Source organism: Taudactylus pleione, unplaced genomic scaffold, assembly GCF_031769625.1.
Source record: "Taudactylus pleione unplaced genomic scaffold, aTauple2 ptg000662l, whole genome shotgun sequence".
NCBI lineage: Eukaryota > Metazoa > Chordata > Amphibia > Anura > Myobatrachidae > Taudactylus > Taudactylus pleione.
In genome coordinates this window covers 2,530,302-2,550,260 of record NW_028285064.1, presented here as the reverse complement: position 1 = coordinate 2,550,260, position 19,959 = coordinate 2,530,302, and the positions used below count along the sequence as shown (strand labels likewise).

Here is a 19,959-nt window from a genome sequence, read left to right as displayed (position 1 = left end):
GGAGGCACCTGCTAGAGGGGGGCGTAGAAGAGCCCCTGAAGCTTTTTCTTCATGCAGCTGTGGCTGCACATCTGGATGAACAGCATGGACAGTCAGTCCTGACGTCCATGCTGTCTTCCCTACACCCCGCCGGTACCAGAACGCCGGTACTGATCCGGGGATGCTGGTGGGCATCTGGGGTCACAGCTAGCGGTGACCCCAGATGTTCCGGACCATGGCCGGATTCAAGGGGGACAGAGGTAAGCAGCGGGGTCCCGCGGGGGGTCCCCGCTGATCACATGGTCCTAAGTCCCCAGGCAGGGGGCTCCCTGGGGACTGGCTGCAGCGTGGAGCCAGGCGACCAACCTGCGCTTCCACTACCCCCTGGGACAGCGGACCGCAGCAGAGCGGTAGCGCTGGTGCGTCCCGGGGGTTAAATGCATGCCAGGGGAGCGCGCCTTCCCTGTCTCACAGCCGGCGCCTCCCCCGCTGCACACAGCCCTCTCTGCACTGTGCTGACTGGCCCTGTGTCAGCGCTCCTCCCACAGGCCAGCCTTCTCTCTGCTCCTCGGTGGCCATCTTTTCTGAAGCATGGTGAACGCTGCTGGAAGCCTGCATTGGAAGCATCGTGGTCTGGGTCCCCCCGCATACCTCTCCTCCGCTGTGGTCAGGTCTGTGTATGCAGCGCTGTGTCCTACCAGGCCCTGTGTCTGTGTAGTTGAGTGATCAGCGCTGTTAGTGCAGGAATTGTTATTTCTCTGCCTTGTATGTGACTGTGCTAGCGCTGCTGCCTGTAACTTTTTTTCTAAACTGTCAGCTTTATACTGTCCCTGTTTTTTCTGCTAAGCACTTGCGGTGCGGTGCTGCAGGGTGGTCTCTCGCCTCTTAAATATATAATTGGTGAGAGGGGTCACATACGGGGTGCCATCATGTCTGAAAGTGATTTTCCCCTCCGGCTACAGTGTACTACGTGTAAAGTACCGTTAGCGGAGGGGGAGGGTAGCGCGGAGGGCCTCTGCCGGCAGTGTTTGTCTATGGCGCGGCCTCTTACGGTTACTGCACCGGTACAGGAGCCGCCCTGGGCTTCTTTCGCTCAAGCGCTTACAGCCTTAGTGGGCCAGTGAGCTCCGCAGCCCGCGTTTACACCGATGGGTTTGTCCCAGCAGTCAGTGGTGTCGTCACCCATGCAGGGTTTCCAACGACAATTGGTGGTACCCCACAGTCTCCCTATTTCCCCGCTCCCGGTCTCTCAGGAGCCAGCGTGGGTTAACTCCCTGACTAGTTCTGTACAGCACTTGTCGGATGTGTTGCAAGGGGAGTCTGTGATGCGGCCGCATAAACGGCCGGTGGCGTCTCTGTCGGCTCCTTATGAGGATGACGAGGGGACGTCTGATGATGGGGAGATTCTTGATCCTTATGATCAGGAACCTCTCCATGCTAAGGACGCTGATGCTAAGTCCAAAGTATATATTCCTGGACTTATTCGGGCGGTCCGCACAGCCTTGGTGATTGAGGACGAAGTTCCCCCAGCGGCTAAATCTAAGTATGCCTTTTTCAAAGATGTGAAGGGCGATGCCACAGTCTTTCCTCTTTCGGGTCAGTTGGTGGACCATTTAGAGGAGGCGTGGAAACAGCCTGGCAAAAGATACCAGCCGCAGAGACGCCTGGCGTTGGCTTATCCGTTCGCGGATAATTATTTTGCAAAGTGGGAATCCCCTCCACAGGTGGATTCTCACGTGACCCGTCTTGTCCGTAGTGCCACATTGCCGATGCCATCCATGTCCTCCCTTAAGGATGCTACGGACCGCAAGGTGGAGATCTGCCTGAAGTCCGCTTATTCCCTTGCGGGGGGGGGGGGCAGTACGGCCGGCTATGGCCATTTGCTGGGTTGCCAGGGCGATGGAGCACTGGGCGGATTCATTAGAGGCTTCTTTTGATTCCGACTGTCCGGCCGAACAGGCTGAGTTGATTGGCAATCTCCGTGATTTGGCCACCTACATCAACGAGGCGGCCCTAGACATTAGTACTCTGGTGTCTAGGATTTCTTCAGTAGCGGTAGCTGCTCGTCGCACCTTGTGGCTGCGATCCTGGAAGGCGGACGCAGATTTCAAAAAGGGTCTGGAGGCGTTGCCGTTTACCGGAGAAGTTCTCTTCGGTCCGGATCTGGATAAGATTGTGGCCACTCTGGCGGCAGCCAAATCGGCTTGTCTCCCGTCGGCCGCTGCTCCTTCTGGTTCTGGACCATCGTCCTTTCGGTCATCTAGGGCCCAGGGCAGGCCCAAACCACAGTCGTTTCCTCGACAGGCTGGCCCTAAGAAATCGGTCAAGCCCCGGAAGCAGGCATGGAGTACCAGACGTCCGGCCCCCAAGCCAGATGACAAGCCTGCGGCCTGACGGTCCGGGCCTCCCTTTGGGGGATCCCAGGGTGGGAGGCCGCCTGCTGCAGTTCGCCCAGTGTTGGTCGACCACTACGATAGACACTTGGGTTCTGGAGGTGGTCTCCCACGGGTACGCCCTCTCCTTCCGGCACAGACCCCCGGCTCGATTCTTCACCACGGGTCTACCATCAGACCGGAACAAGGCTACGGAGCTGCGGAAGGTATTGCACACTATGCTCCAGGCTGGAGTTATAGTGCCTGTTCCATTCTCCTAGAGGGGCCAGGGTTTCTATTCAAATCTTTTTTTGGTACAGAAACCCAATGGGTCATATCGTCCGATTCTCAACCTCAAAGCACTCAACAGGTCTTTGCTGGTACCGAAGTTTCGGATGGAGACCCTACGGTCCATCATTCTGGCGCTGGAACCTGGGGACTACATGGTGTCATTGGACATACAGGACGCTTACCTGCATGTCCCTATTCTTTTGCGCCATCAACAGTTCCTCAGGTTTGCAATCCGCAGCGACCACTTCCAGTTTCGGGCGTTACCTTTTGGCCTGGCGACAGCACCACGGGTTTTCACCAAGGTGATGGCAGTCATGGCGGCTTCTCTGCGGCTGCAAGGAGTCCGCATGTTGCCGTACTTGGACGACCTGTTATTGGTGGAAGGATCTCCAGAGCTCCTGTTACGCCACTTGGACCTGACCATTGCACTGCTGCAACGGCACGGCTGGCTAATCAACTGGCAGAAGTCCACTCTAATCCCGTCTCGGAGGATTCTGCATCTTGGAGCCTTATTGGACTCGGGACAGCAAAGGATCTTCATGACGGAGGACAAGATCTCTGCTTTACAGTCAAGGGAGCGCAGTTGTCTGCACAGCCGCCGGGTGTCCCTACACTCGGCGATGAGGTTACTGGGCTCCATGGTGTCGGTGTTCGACATGGTGGAATACGCCCAGTTTCACTCCAGACCTCTGCAGCACCTGATCCTGTCCAAGTGGAACGGGCTGCCTCAGTCTCTGAAGTCCCAGACGATTGTGCTCACCCCGGAGGTTCGCCTGTCCCTTGCTTGGTGGTTACAGACGACCCACCTCAACAAGGGACGTCCGTTCTGGGTTCCAAATTGGGTCCTGTTGACAACGGACGCCAGTCTTCGGGGCTGGGGAGCGGTTTTGGGTCCACACTTGTTCCAGGGCAGGTGGACGCCGACAGAAGCGGAGCTTCCCATAAATATCTTGGAAATCCGTGCGGTCTTCAATGCTCTCCAGCAGGCACATCGGTTTCTCCAGGGTCACCCGGTACAGGTCCAGTCGGACAACGCTACCACCGTGGCCTACATAAACAGGCAAGGAGGAACCCGCAGTCGGGTGGCTCTCGTAGAGATCTCTCGGATCCTGGTTTGGGCGGAGCGCAATCTTCCGGCCATATCAGCGGTCTTCATCCCGGGAGTGCTAAATTGGGAGGCTGACTTTCTAAGTCGCCAGGAAGTTCATCCGGGGGAATGGTCCATTTTTCAACTGCTGGTGGACAGGTGGGGTCTTCCAGAGATCGACCTCATGGCGTCCCGGCACAACAACAAGTTGCCGGTGTACGGGTCTCGCACAAGAGACGAAGGGGCGTCTCTGGTGGATCCTCTGTCCGTCCGGTGGACGTTCCGGTTCGCATACCTGTTCCCTCCGGTCTCCCTTCTTCCACGGGTAATCCGGAAATTCAAACAGGAAGGAGGGACGTTCCTGTTGATAGCTCCCGCGTGGCCCAGACGGCACTGGTTCTCAGACCTTCAGGGTCTGTCCGTGGACAGTCCTCTGCGGTTGCCGCTACGACCGGACCTTCTGTCTCAGGGTCCTTGTCTTCACCCGGACCTGACTCGGCTGTCTTTGACGGCGTGGCTGTTGAGACGGCCATGCTGAGGTCCCGGGGGTTTTCCAGCTCTGTGGTGCGTGCCATGTTGCGAGCTCGGAAACCGTCTTCCGCGAGGATATACCATCGCGTGTGGCATACGTTCTTCCAGTGGTGTCGACCGAGAGGTTATGCACCGAGGGAGTTTCGTCTGTCTCGGATTCTCGCCTTCCTACAAGTGGGACTAGATCATGGGCTTCGCCTTGCTTCTTTGAAGGTACAGGTTTCGGCCCTGTCTGTTTGGTTTCACCGTAGGATTGCTACAATCCCGGATGTGCGCACCTTTATGCAAGGTGTTGTCCGCATTCAGCCGCCCTTTGTTCCACCTGTGGCGCCTTGGGATTTGGCTGTGGTCCTGAGGGCTCTCCAAGGACCGCCGTTTGAACCACTGGGCTCAGTGGATCTTAAATGTCTAACAGCTAAGACTGTTTTCCTTCTGGCTATTGCTTCGGCCAGACGTGTTTCTGAGTTAGGGGCTCTTTCTTGTAGACCCCCTTTCTTGGTTTTTCATGGGAACAGGGCAGTGCTCCGCACTCGGCCCGAGTTTCTTCCCAAAGTTGTTTCCCAGTTTCATGTTAACGAGGAAATCATTGTTCCGGCCTTTAACTCACCGGGTCTTTCCGTGGGTGAGGCCTCTTTGGATGTTGTGCGGGCCTTAAGGACTTATGTTGACCGCACTTCTTCGTTTAGGAAGTCGGACGCTTTGTTTGTCCTCTATGGCTTCCGTAAAAAGGGTTGGCCTGCTTCAAAGCAAACTTTGGCAGCCTGGATCCGTATGGCTATTTCTGAAGCTTATCTTCATGAAGGCCTGCCGGTTCCTCCTTCTGTGAAGGCTCATTCCACTAGGTCTGTGGGTCCTTCGTGGGCAGCTCGACGTGGTGCCTCTGCAGTCCAGATCTGCAAGGCTGCTACGTGGTCCTCTGTCCATACCTTCGTGAGGTATTACAGGTTTGACACCTTCGCCTCTCAGGATGCTTCCTTCGGGCGGCGGATTCTCCTTTCTGCACAGGAGCGTCCCCACCCTTAAAGGATACTGCTTTGGGACATCCCCAAGGTATCCTGTGGATACCCTATGGACCCTGAAGTAGAAAATATGAGATATGGTTAGAACTTACCCTTGTTATCTCTATTTCTACGAAGTCCATAGGGTTCCACAGGACTCCCGCCCTGTCGTGCCTGTGCTGCAGATGGGCTTTGCTCTGGTCACCGGTTTTCCGTCTCTCCCTCTGGTGAGAATGTGATTCTTGTATGTGTCCAGATCTTTGTTCTCTCTCTTCCTTCTCCTCCTCCGGCCTATGGCTTGGTAACTAACTGAGATGCCTTGGCTCGGGGGCGGGGTATAGGAGGGGGACCTAGTGCATCCTGGGAGGCTGAAAGCTTAACTGTTTGGTGCCCGATGACTGACGTCACACCTATACCCCAAGGTATCCTGTGGAACCCTATGGACTTCGTAGAAATAGAGATAACAAGGGTAAGTTCTTACCATATCTCATATTATTTTGAACCATATTACTTATATGGCTGAATATGGTGGATCTGACCTAATGCTCAACAATTATGGGTGAAATTGAGAAAAATGAGTCAACTGTTATTGCTGCTACATAGATACCTATCAACTTACCCTGGACCATAGCTGTAACCTGACTCCATAAACTGCCTGTGGCTGATACAAACAAGTGCCCCAAATCACACAGGTGTCTCCGAATAGGAGGCGTGGCCAAAGAAAGGGGTGTGTGTCTTTATGATGCGTCCCCTTTTCGTCACTCCGGGGGGCGTGCCCGGCACTTACGGACACTCCGGGCAGCCCCCAAGCACTGCAGTCACAGTGAATGGACACAGGGTGGAGACAGAACCTGCAGGCTGTCTCAGCGGGGCGCCACGCTGGAGGGCAGGGTGCTTTCTGCCCTCCAGAAATAGGGCAGGGCGTGGTGCCCCGCTAAGACAGCCTAGCGGGAACGCTAGATGCGTCGGAATCAGCCAGATCGTGTAAAAAATCGGTATGTGTGTAGGCACCATTACAGTGTGCACCCAGCTTTGTTTCTAAGATGTATGATCACTATGCGAGTGATCATTACTCTTTTACCGAGCCTTCAGCACTGCCGTTATCTGTAATCTATAGTTGAGACTGTAAAGTAATTATTGTAAGGAAGCAATCTTCATTGTGTGATGTTTCTCTCTTTTCAGGATGTGCTACTGAAACAAATCCACAAGGTAATATTGTTATTTAATATGTTTGGTATTTGTAAAATAATATTAAATGAGCACGTTATGGAATGGAGCATAAAGATGTGTCCACATACATCTAGCCTCCTTGCGCGCTAAACATCCCTTATAGTAGCTCCATGCCGTGGCGTGACTCGGTAGCACTGAGTGTATGTTCGCGCAGCTTTTTACCTTCCTCTTATTCGCATGCAAATAGTTATCACAAGCAGCTTCTGCTGATTAAAATGATATACAGCATGCCTATATGCTGTGTGCGACTGTGGGTGTCTCTGCATGCGTAACGCTACGGTACAGTGTCAGCGGCTGTGACACTAATGTAGCAATTTGCATGCAGATACACCCGCAGTCACACACAGCACATAGACATGCTGCATATCATTTTAATTAGCAGAAGCTGCTTGTGCTAAATATTTGCATCGTTGTGCTAATAAGGCAAACTTGAAGGTGAAAAGACGCTAGGCGCTACCGGAGTCACACGGAGCTACCACGTTGTGTGGAGCGACTTGTTACGTACGGAGGATAGATGTATGTGGACACATCTGTACACTAATATGGGTGACTCATTCGCGCTCTGCGACTGAAGTGTTGTAATCTATGGGTTTCCCCATGCGTTAAACTGCAGAGTCTGCACTTTAATGCAGCGTTTTCCTCACATAGGCAATGTTTAGTAAGGGAGCATCAGCTGAACTTTGTGGGCTATACCTAGATTTGGATGGAAGCATCTATACTGTTTTCAGGCAAATAATTTGCACCAATTAGAGGCTGGTGGAAGTGCTCTCTCGTGATGATGGCTACTACCAAACCAAATGTACGGATAGGTGGTGGGCGCACTGGTAGGGGGAGGGGATTCAATTAGCTGTGGGGTAAAGCTCCTGGTATCACGCCCAGAGCTATTCAATTAAACAGCATTTTCCTTATAATATGGGTTAACGCGTGCTAGCCCATAGATTCCTCGCAAAGTGCTGGAATCTATGGGTTTCCCCGCACATTAAACTGCAGAGGCTGCAAGGAAAATTCCTGCCTCTGGGGATTGGCGCTCCGGGTTCCCACAGCTAATTGAATCGGGCAGCGACAAAATTAGCCACGGGGTAAACCTGGCGTCTAATTGGATATGCGCAGAGATCTATAGAACTCTGCAAGTGAATATTCACATTTATTTCCGTGCATACAACGCGGGAACATTTAGCGATGATTTCCGTTCAACTCTGCGTCTGGCCCAGGGCCCATCTCTAAGAAGCTGATCTTCTCTTACAGACCAGTCAGTGTATGTGGCTGATGCAGGCGCTGGGATTCCTGCTGTCTGCGCTGCAGGTGGAGGAGATTCTTAGCAATCTACACTCGCTCATCACTCCGTATATACAGCAGCTGGAGAAACTGGCAGATGAGACAGTAAGTGGCGCTCACAGTGCTCTCCGAACTATATACTGAAGTTTCTGTATCTGTTCTGTACCAGCAAGAGACTAAAAACATATTGCTTAAATACAGAGCTTTGCATTTTCATTTTAGTTCTCTAATCTAAGAAGGAATCTAGTAACTTATACTACACATGACTTATTCTATATGTGAGGTCAAAGTGCATTGGGAAAATATAACCTGCACTTCTCTCTTCTTATTCCTTTCCAGTTTGCAGAGATTTTCTTTCTTTTTTTTTCCCTTTAAATTGTGGCACAGATATAACTTGACGTTCAGTTTTACAGAACTCCACCCCTCGTAATCACCACCATTACTGCTTCTGTATGACCATGCTCCTTAATTACAATCCTTTAAGCTACCTCTCTTTACTACTCTTTAGATATCACTGTTCAGCAGTTAGAACAGCCTTACATGGTTTTGGATGATGGTAGCGTTTCTCTTGATATAGATAAATGTGTATATATCACCTTGTAGAATATAATTTCTTTGCTCTTCTTTGCAGCCAAACCCCTCCAATAAACTAGCGATAATCCACATCTTGGGGCTTCTCTCCAACCTGTTCACAACGCTGGACATCAGCTGTCATGATGACGATCGTGAAACGGCAGAAGTGAAGAAGTTACCTGTTGTGCAAGGACCAAACCCGGTGAGTTAGCAGATTTGGCCTGTGGGTTTAGCCGCATTAAGGTGTTATCCAGTCATTTGCATCACCCTGTACAAAACTCAGCCATTGGAAGGTGGGCAAACCCCTGAAAAGCAACAATATACATCCTGTGCGGCACTGTTCTCACCCCTTGACGTTGCTGTGTCCCATGTCTCCTGCAGGTGGTGTTGGTTCTGCAGCAGGTTTTCCAGCTGATCAGGAAGGTTCTGAGCACGTGGCTGAATGACGCACAGGTTGTGGAGGTGAGTGCGCCATACTGAGATGAACCGTCGTCGTCCTGTTTCTTCCTGCTTCAGCTGGGTACACACTTAGCAATATTTTGAACAATTTTCTCAAGTCTGATAGAGCGGAACGACAAATCGTCAAGAGTGTCGGGCGCTGCCCTGGGGTTGTCAGACGCATTGTCAGGTCAGCCCTACATGCAGCTCAACCTGACGATATGACTGACTACCCCATGCGGCTGGGGCCGACATATCAGGTGATCTGGCAGCGGATCGTCTAAAGTGTCCCGGCTGCCTGATATGTCGGCCTGTCAGCGGGGATGTCGTCAGTCGCATCGTTGGGTACATACATTGTAGCTTGCAGCTTTACTGCGCCTGTATATTTGGCAGGAATGATTGTTTTATTTTTAAAGTCTATGGAGCCTATTCATACGGACTCCGATGATTAAGTATTGAACTCTCTGCGAGGGATGGATTACACCGTAGCAATTCATCATTGCTCCGGTGCAGGGACAGCTGCTCCGAAAAGCTGCTGTCCCCTCGGTTAGTATCACAGCTACAGAAGAAGCTGCGTTACTTACCTCATCCCTGTTGAGTCGGCTACGCATGTGTGACCCGAGCTTACACATGCGCACAGCCGCCGGCGAGTTCGTGAGAAGGCGGTGGAGGGATCCACTCGGATCTCTCTTAGCATTCCTGGAGCTCCTTCCCTTAGGAAGGAGCGGGGCTACGAGAGCAAGCGCCATCTGAAGATGGCGCTTGTTTTCGTGAGCATACTCCGAAAACTTTCAGTTTTCAGAGTTTGCTGAATATCAGGGGATCCCTGATGATGAATGGCGTGGTAACTAAAACTTTCTGCATGGTTACCGGGACATTTGTCGTTTGATGAACAGGCCCTTATGTAACAATTCGTTATCAGTCCACAGGAGACTGTATTGAGTTTTATCTTATTTTTTAAATGAATAGTCATATTGCACTTTAGTGCTTTATCGCTCTTGGGGATATATTTACTAAAGTGAGAGTTTTTTAGAAGTAGAGATGTTGCCCATAGCAACCAATCAGATTCTAGCTGTTATGTAATAAAAATAGAATAATAAAAACAGGCGCCGAACACTTATATTGTTGCAAGCAAGAAGTCACCGCAGTACCACCCTAAGATACTGAGTATAGATATATAACAAATGGGTAGTGACGACTATATGTGCGCACGGTGTTGTAATAAAATATAAAGAATACTTCCCAAATATGGTGATTCTTGTAAATAGATGTCAATAGATGATTTCTCCGTGGACATGAAAAACATCAAAAATATGTACACATCGTGTGATATAGTACAAAAAAATTTTTATTCACCACAAAGAGAGATAAGATAATAAAAATAATAATCAAAATGAAAAAAATATAAAAAAAAATTGTATAATATATTGTAAAGGACAAGCTTGATGTAACCTTCAGTAATAGTATACCAAATGCCAACGCGTTTCGAGAGCCAAACTCTTCCTCAAGGCTGTGTCAAGCCTTGATGAAGAGAGTTTGGCTCTCGAAACTCGTTGGAATTTGGTGACAGGATTACCTGACTTGTAAGACTCACATTATAAGAAGCCCCCTGATGAGGGGTTGATGAGAGGTTATCCGGAAAACCTCCACCTTTTATATCTACAAGCCCTCAGGAAATGGGACTTCTGGTAATTTCATATTGAATATAATTTAAGGATTCCATACATATACCTTGTTTCTACATTTTTGGTATACTTATTACTGAAGGTTACATCAAGCTTGTCCTTTACAATATATTATACAATTTTTTTTTATATATTTTTTTATTTTTTTCATTTTATTGATTATTATTTTTATTATCTTATCTCCCTTGGTGGTGAAAATTTTTTTTTTTGTACTATATCACACGATGTGTACATATTTTTGATGTTTTTCATGTCAATAGACAATTTCTCCGTGGACATCTATTTACAAGAATCACCATATTTGGGAAGTATTCTTTATATTTTATTATAACACCGTGCGCACATATAGTCGTCACTACCCATTTGTTGTAGATTCTAGCTATTATCTTCTAAATGTGCTAGTTAAATGTTACGTAGAATCTGGTTGCTATGGGCAACATATCCACTTCTAAAAACTCTCACTTTAGTAAATATACCCCTCTGTCTCCGCATTTGCGTCCCTGAGCTTTCTGACTCTCTATCATAGGCAGTGTGCGCCATATTTGAGAAGTCCGTGAAGACGTTACTGGATGACTTTGCCCCTATGGTGCCACAGCTGTGTGAGATGTTGGGACAAATGTACAGCACGATTCCACAGGCCTCTGCCATTGATCTTACTCGACAGGTAGGTGGTTTATTCCAGTGAGAAAAAGATCCTCTCTATATTGAGAATAAGCAGCTCAAAACAGAGTATCTTGTTTTATCCATGACACAGAGTAAGTCAGGGGATGGAGTGTAGGCTGGAAATGGGCGTACCCTTCATCTGTCTTCTGTTCTTTTTCTCTGTTCCTATTGGCTGCTTCATATTTAGGCATTTGGCTCATGGGAATCCATATTGCCTGGAAGCTACTAATAATAACACACAGTGTGCATTGTGACATCGCTGGTAGCTGGCAGAAATACGCAGAATGACTCACAAAATTACCAAGGCATTATAAACCATATAAAGACTAAAATAAGAAAAATACCAAAGTAAACAGTTTTTTCCACTTTTGCAGAGCCATTCCTCCATATAATAGTGGCCCTCTTTAGCCATAATGAAAAGGTTCTCACACACAGGTGGGCAGTACATAAGCGGCAGGAATTGTAGATTGGATGAATATACCCGATAATGGCAGTATCTAGGCTTTAAGCATGTGGGTGCCAGTTCCTGCCTCTCTTCCTACGAGGATTACAGCCCTGTATGTTCAACGCTAGCACGTGCTCTGCTGTTTCATATTCCTGTGATGATTTAAAGGAAAGCAGTATGGAATTGCATCTAATAAGACAAGTATTTGAGATCTTTATTTGGAAAGTCCGCTCTCTTAAACCCCCCCACCCTTCCCCCCCCCAAAAAGAGAAAAAGAGTAAATGCAGTGCTTGCTCTTGTGTGGTGTTAAACCACATACAGACCTGGACAACTGCCTCCTCCTACAGTCACTGTGAGGAGCTCTGATACACAAGGTAACGAGCTGAGGAATGTCACAATATCACTGAGTTCCCCCTACAGTCACTGTGAGGAGCTCTGATACACAAGGTAACGAGCTGAGGAATGTCCTACACAATATCACTGAGTTCCTCCTGCAGTCACTGTGAGGAGCTCTGATTCACAAGGTAACGAGCTGAGGAATGTCCTACACAATATCACTGAGTTCCTCCTGCAGTCACTGTGAGGAGCTCTGATACACAAGGTAATGAGCTGAGGAATGTCCTACACAATATCAATGAGTTCCCCCTACAGTCACTGTGAGGAGCTCTGATACACAAGGTAACGAGCTGAGGAATGTCCTACACAATATCACTGAGTTCCTCCTACGGTCACTGTGAGGAGCTCTGATACACAAGGTAACGAGCTGAGGAATGTCCAACACAATATCACTGAGTTCCTCCTGCAGTCACTGTGAGGAGCTCTGATACACAAGGTAATGAGCTGAGGAATGTCCTACACAATATCAATGAGTTCCCCCTACAGTCACTGTGAGGAGCTCTGATACACAAGGTAACGAGCTGAGGAATGTCCTACACAATATCACTGAGTTCCTCCTACGGTCACTGTGAGGAGCTCTGATACACAAGGTAACGAGCTGAGGAATGTCCAACACAATATCACTGAGTTCCTCCTGCAGTCACTGTGAGGAGCTCTGATTCACAAGGTAACGAGCTGAGGAATGTCCTACACAATATCACTGAGTTCCTCCTGCAGTCACTGTGAGGAGCTCTGATACACAAGGTAACGAGCTGAGGAATGTCCTACACAATATCACTGAGTTCCTCCTACGGTCACTGTGAGGAGCTCTGATACACAAGGTAACGAGCTGGGGAATGTCAGACACAATATCACTGAGTTCCTCCTGCAGTCACTGTGAGGAGCTCTGATACACAAGGTAATGAGCTGAGGAATGTCCTACACAATATCAATGAGTTCCCCCTACAGTCACTGTGAGGAGCTCTGATACACAAGGTAACGAGCTGAGGAATGTCCTACACAATATCACTGAGTTCCTCCTACGGTCACTGTGAGGAGCTCTGATACACAAGGTAACGAGCTGAGGAATGTCCAACACAATATCACTGAGTTCCTCCTGCAGTCACTGTGAGGAGCTCTGATACACAAGGTAATGAGCTGAGGAATGTCCTACACAATATCAATGAGTTCCCCCTACAGTCACTGTGAGGAGCTCTGATACACAAGGTAACGAGCTGAGGAATGTCCTACACAATATCACTGAGTTCCTCCTACGGTCACTGTGAGGAGCTCTGATACACAAGGTAACGAGCTGAGGAATGTCCAACACAATATCACTGAGTTCCTCCTGCAGTCACTGTGAGGAGCTCTGATTCACAAGGTAACGAGCTGAGGAATGTCCTACACAATATCACTGAGTTCCTCCTGCAGTCACTGTGAGGAGCTCTGATACACAAGGTAACGAGCTGAGGAATGTCCTACACAATATCACTGAGTTCCTCCTACGGTCACTGTGAGGAGCTCTGATACACAAGGTAACGAGCTGGGGAATGTCAGACACAATATCACTGAGTTCCTCCTGCAGTCACTGTGAGGAGCTCTGATACACAAGGTAATGGAGTGGAATCTCATTCACAGACTTGATCAGTAATATATTTTTCACTGTTAGGAGCACAGCTTCTCAAGGTAATAAATAGTGGAATGCCACAGAGACATGATCGCTCAGCTCCTTCTACAGTACTGTAAGGAGCACTGCTAAATCATATATAATGAGGCAAAGTCTTTCTATGGAAAGACTGATGTCATTTTTACATTCTATTTAGTATATTAAAAGAGAAATCCCTTATATAAAATAACCCCAACTCCATAGAATTTGATATTCGTATGTATAACGGATAATACAGATTGTGATTGTTCCGTTCTCTGACAGATGGTTCATATCTTCGCACATGAGCCGGCTCACTTCCCTCCAATCAAAGCACTTTTCCTGTTGGTCACCTCGCTGACACTCTCTCTCTTTCAGCAAGGTTAGTAATTCCTGGGCTTGTGCCTTCTCTGAGCTGCCTCCTGCTCGGGAGCCCTGCTGGGACTCTGAACGTGCCTGATGTGGTTTAGGTTTACATTGGTGGGATGCTGGGAGCGCAGTGCATCTTATTATAGAAAAAGGCGCAGTGTGCATTACTGTATTTTTCAAGATTCTTCCGTCTCAAGGGAGCTTTTCAAGTACAGGACACCTCACAATGAAAGAACAAAATCCCCCCCCCCCAAAAAAAGAAGAAGAGCAGGAAAGCAAGTTACAGTTCTATACTATATATGTATAATTATATGTTGTTCCAAGGCCGTTAGAAAACTTCTTTTTATTTTAACAGACTCATGCAGGTAAGGCTAAAAGCTTCTGAGTTGTACATAAGTGGGGAACTTGATTCTACTGCAAAATCTGTTGCCGATTTGAAAGACAATTTAAAAAAAACTAAAAATGGATTTAATTCTACCCCGTGCTCTCAGATAGATAGATGATAGTTTTATATTGTCCTATTTAGAAGCACGCCCTGTCATCCTTGGTAGAATTGCTGTCATTGAGTACAATGGTTGCACTTTAGGAGTTTGCAGCCATGTGAAACGTGAGCACATACTGTACTGTAGGCTTAGGTTGTGTCAGCTTCGCCTCATGGCGGAGACCGATAAACGTCTTCTGGTTTCTTAGTGACCTGGATGTCTGGTAACTGGGAAACCTCCAGTTAGGATACCCAGGTGCATTAATACAACATATGTTGGAGTCATTTGGAAATCTACATGATTTATATGCATCTTATTTGATTTATTTGTACATATGTATTTCCAGCTCTCCATGATCAAATGAACCAGGGAAGTCTTAATAAATTATTTGTTAGAGATTTAGGTTTCAGAAAAGACTCTTACCAATGACTCAGCTGTTACTTCCAGATCTCTGTAAATGATCCATTGGTTGTCTGTGAAGGGTATTGGAAGCTAAAGGACTAATACATAGAAATAGAGATGCAGCACAAAACCCTTTGCTCCCTGCTTTGTGGCGCAGTGTACCCTTTCTGCATCCTTGCTTTGTGACACCTGGCGTCCCTACTTTGAGGCGCCATGTGCCCTTGTGCCCCTGTATTGTGGTTCCATGGCCCTTGCTGCGTCCCTGCTTTGTGGCGCCTTGCGCCTGTGCGTCACTGCTTTGTTACGCCTTGCGCCTGTGCATCACTGCTTTGTGGGGCCTTGCGTCCATCCTTTGTGAAACCGTGTCTCCTTGCGGCCCTGCTTTGTGGCGCCTTGCGCCGGTGCATCTCTGCTTTGTGGCGCGTCTCTGCTTTTTGGCGCCGCGTGTCCTTGCGTCTCTGCTTCTTGGCGCAGTGCGCATTTGCAACCCTGCTTTGTGGCGCCGCGTGCCCGTGCGTCCCTGCTTTCTTGTGCCCGTGCGTCCCTGCTTTCTTGTGCCCGTGCGTCCCTGCATCTCTGCTTTGTGGCGCCTTCGCGGTTGCATCTCTGCTTTGTGGTGCCTTGCGCCGGTGCGTCTCTGCTTTTTGGCGCCGCGTGCCCTTGCGTCTCTGCTTTTTGGCGCAGTGCGCATTTGCAACCCTGCTTTGTGGCGCCTTGTGCCCGTGCGTCCCTGCTTTCTTGTGCCCGTGCGTCCCTGCTTTGTGGCGCCTTGTGCCCGTGCGTCCCTTCTTTGTGGCGCCGTGTGCCTTTGAGGCAGATCGGTCAGCCTGTGCTACTGTGTCCTGTCCGTGTACAGTGCATGATGTATTAGAGGAAACACCTTATCCCCCCCTCCCAACAGTTTTACTAGGCTGTGGTGACCAACAATTTTGTCTGTTGTTGAACTAATTATTACTGCAACTTGTAGTTCCACAACAGCCGGAGAGCTACACTGTATATGACATATAGACACTTAAATAAATAAAAACGTAAAAAAACCCACCTCCTCATTACGTATGTTTTATCTTGAGCCTCAGAACTGTAAAACAAACCTCGTCTTCTGCACTGAGCTGAACTTGTGACTTCTCATCCGAAACATATAGAAACTGGGGACCACAGGCTTTGTACAGATGATCATTAGAACCGAATGGTGGCATACTTAGATATACATCCAGAGCACAAATATTACACTCAGTGTATATTACAAATATACACTGAGCCCCCAAAAAATAAGCAATATTCTCCCGGATCGAACCATGTTGCCCCTATCGCTGAATAAAGCCTTAATTTCGGTATTTGGTTACAGTAAAAGTCATGTGGGAGCTTCCTAGATGGACAATAGCCATTTTTAAATGTGGGGGTCCTGAATGAGGGGTTGTAACTATCTTGCACCTCTTCATTGGTGGGGTTCCCTTAATGAAGCAGTCCTGTCATCCTCATCATCCTAGAAAAAAAGAATTCCCCGCCCCCAGCACACTGCAAAAGACCAGCAATAACATATGAATACTACATGATGATAGAAATCCAGAGAGCTTTGTTGCATATATATTTGCAAAGATATGTTTAACACCGGCCACTTCAAGGCGTCTCTGTACCGGTGTCCCTAATGCTACATGATAGTAGCACCCACTTTGGGTCATATAATTGCATACCGTTACTGTATGCCACATAATAGTAGCACATACATTAATATATCTGCGTTGAGAGCCAACTCACCTACTCTACAGTAAACCCTTCCCTTTCCAAGAACCTGTGAAACACCATTAGGTTGATCTGAACAGCCACTATTTCTATTAATCCTCATCATCCTGTCATGTCTGATAAGGGGCGTACTTCCAGGCCTAAGTGCTTCTGCTCTAGGACAGATGATCCAAAGGCGTTGTTGGCAGAAGCCGTGTCGATCTCTTGGAGAGGTTCCAGACTGTAGATAGTAATTAGATAAACAAATGAATGCAGTATTAAGCGCTCCTTCCTCAGGTATTACAAGGAATAGTCAATTCCAATAAAAAAAAAAGTCCAGGATCTTTTGGGCCATATTCTTAAACAGTTGACGTTCTCATTATAATGTCTCCTTCAGAAAACAGACGGTAGGTTTCAACACACTAGCAAGTACCCCTTCAGTGTCAGACAGCATCGCAAAATAAATCACTACAGGGAATCTCCCATAGTGTAGTACTATAGCATTTGTTTCTGCTTCAGCAAATAATGCATATCATATAAAAACATAGAGTATAAAACAAGATGGCAGTGTACCAAAACGAACCTTTTTAGAAAGGCACAGTGACGAGCATTTAGGGGTGATAAAACTACCCCAAAAGCAGTTTACCTTTCTAAATGTCTAGATAGATACCAGATGTTAGACAGTCAATAGGTCCACAGGGACAAAAGGTTGCCATGTAAGAAGGTCGGCAGGGTCAAAAAGTCAACACAAAAAAATGGTCGACACATGATAGAGAGAAATATATATATATATAATTATTTTTTTTTGTAAAGGGTTAAGCACTAGAAGGGACGGTTAGGGTCAGGCACCTACCCCGATGGTTAGGGTTAGGCACCCGGAGTTAGGGTTAGGCACGGTTAGGGTCAGGCACTAGAAGGGACGGTTAGGGTCAGACACTAGAAGGGACGGTTAGGGTCAGGCACCTACCCCGATGGTTAGGGTTAGGCACCATGGGGAGGGTTAGGGTGAAGATTAGGGCTAGAAAAAATCGAGTCAACCATTTTTGTGTCGACCTTTAGATACTGTCTACCATTTATATCGGTCAACCTTCTTGCATGTCGACCCTTAGTGTGTCAACCTTTTGTCTCTGTCGGCCTATTGTCTGTCTAACATCTGGTGTCTACCTAGACACTGTCTATGTAATTACTGGAATCGGTATTGCCAGCGGTTCAATTCCCGACAGCGGCAGCCCGACATGGATGAAGAGCCCGATCGTCCTTTAAGGTATGTATTGCTAATCAATTTCCCCCCTAACCATTACCCTCCTTTAAGGTGCCTAACCTTAGCCTCCCCCCGTGCCTAAACCTAACCCCCCTTCCCTGCTGCCTAAACCTAAGTATCCCGGGTGGTGCCTAACCCTAACCCCTAGCCTAACCCTTCGGGGGGCTGCCTAACCCCAAGTCCCCATACATCCCGGGAGCCCCTAAACTAACCCTCCCCCGCCGCGGCTGTCCGCGTCCTGCGCCCGGCTTACCTTCGAACACGGCGCTGGGCTCCCGGCGTAGGTAAAATGACAAGTGTCGAGATTTCGACGCCTGTCATTTAACCCTTGCCGGGATTAGACAGTCGGGAAGCCGGCGGTTGGGATTCCCTCCGTCGGTTTCCCGACTGTTTCCCCTAATTACTGTCTATCTCTCATACCACACCCCTCTTGGAGTTACCTGTTCCCTCCAGCATTAATGCTGCCGCAGGTCCTAAAGAGGGTGAAAATTTCAACCTAGTTGTGACTGACAGCCGTAATACATGCTCCTTTCTACTTCAGGGTCCATAGGGGGTCCACAGGGTTGACCTTGGGGTATAGCTGGATCTGGATCCACGGGCACCACGCAGTTAAAGCTTTGCTGCTCCCAGGATGCACTTGGGTCCGTCCTCCTCTATACCCCGCCCCGGCCACAGGCACCTCAGTTTTAGTTGGTGCCCGGCCGGAGTCGGGTCACCCTGTCGCAGTGGGGCTGCAGGAGCAGCCCCTAAGCTTTATTTTAAAAGAGAAATTTTTTATTTTTTTCTACTTTTTTTACACTTTTAGAGCGGCAGCATCAGACTGTCCTTTAGGACGTCCACGCTGCCGCTCCTCCCCGCTGGCGCCGCGACGCCAGTACAGCTCTGGGGATCGCGGCGGGACCCCAGAGCCTGTACTAGCCGGGCTCTGGGGACTCCCTTGACTGCTGCCGGACGCGACGGGGATCAGGTAAGTCGCGGGTCGCCGTGTGCGGCGGCCCGCGGATACTTCAATGCAGTCAGGAGCCTCCGGTCTCTGGGGACAGACCGGAGGCGCTAGCGGCGGCGGGCTCCCCCTCAATTGAGGAATACCCCGCGTGTCCGCTAGACCACCAGGGTATCAGGCTGGTAGCGGGACCGGCAACCCGGGGGTTAATGGCTAGCCAGGGGAGGCAGCCTTCCCTGTCTAGCGGCTCCTCTCCTCAGCTCAGCGCGCCTTTCAACTAGGAGTCTGGCGTCGCTGAGCTGCTCTTATCTCTCGGCCACTCCTCCTCTGAGGTCTCCGGCGGCCATCTTTACTGGCACATCGCAGACTCCCAGGCGGTATCAAGTGGACCGGTCCCCCTGTGTACCTCTCCCCTGCTAAAGGACAGTGTACACAGCGCTATAGCCCTCCCAGACACTGAATCTGGGCGGTTGATTGTAGCGGAAGGTGCAGTGAGTACTAACTTTTCTGCATTGTATGTGACTATTGCTAGTGCTGCCTGTCTGTGACTTATTCTCCTTACTGTCAGCTTATAACTATCCCTTTCCTTCTCCTACGGCCCGGCAGGTGTGTGGGGGAAGGGCGTTTTTCTGAGACCCTCACTTATATAAAACACGTATTTGTGGGGTCAGTCACATACTGTTGTGTGCTACACAGTACCATATCTGTGCTGTTGTGTCGCATACTGGTGAGTGCGCGGGTGTTAAAACCGTAATTCCTCTGGTGATACTTATTTCTTGTGATTTACGGTATCATGTCTGATGAGGAGACTGAGCGCTCTGTGGCTCCTGTGCTATTTTCCTGCAGACGTTGTGCTGCTGGAGTTGATGGGGAGGACTTATCTCAGGATGGTCTGTGCGGGCGGTGCCAGCTGGTACCGGGCCCCTCCAACCCCCCTGTATCACAGGACCCTCCTTGGGCGATGTTTTCACAGGTGCTGGCGTCTATTGCGGACCGGTTATCGGTCCCATCAGCGGTCCCTTCTAGGGCGTTACCGCAGCCCACCATCCCCCATTCCCCGAGGGTTCCACAAATGTTGCGGTCTTCCCCCGGGGCCCAGACTGTGGGTCCTTACTCGGGACTGCCTGTGTATGTGCAGTCTTCCCCAGGGACGCGTCAGTCTGTAGTGCCTTTGCAGAGTTTTGCTCCGACGACTC

The 19,959-nt window shown here is 49.1% G+C and overlaps 1 protein-coding gene across 2 annotated transcripts in view; it reads left to right on the top strand.

Annotated features, from left to right (window-relative positions):
- Positions 1-19,959, top strand: part of IPO13 (importin 13) — an 82,366-nt gene that overhangs the window by 43,636 nt on the left and 18,771 nt on the right. For both annotated transcript variants that reach the window (XM_088455620.1, XM_088455621.1), the window contains exons 9-14: positions 6,441-6,467; positions 7,734-7,868; positions 8,395-8,538; positions 8,718-8,798; positions 10,986-11,123; positions 13,873-13,969. In XM_088455620.1, the coding sequence (XP_088311746.1) occupies positions 6,441-6,467; positions 7,734-7,868; positions 8,395-8,538; positions 8,718-8,798; positions 10,986-11,123; positions 13,873-13,969 (622 nt within the window). The remainder of the gene's footprint in view (positions 1-6,440; positions 6,468-7,733; positions 7,869-8,394; positions 8,539-8,717; positions 8,799-10,985; positions 11,124-13,872; positions 13,970-19,959) is intronic.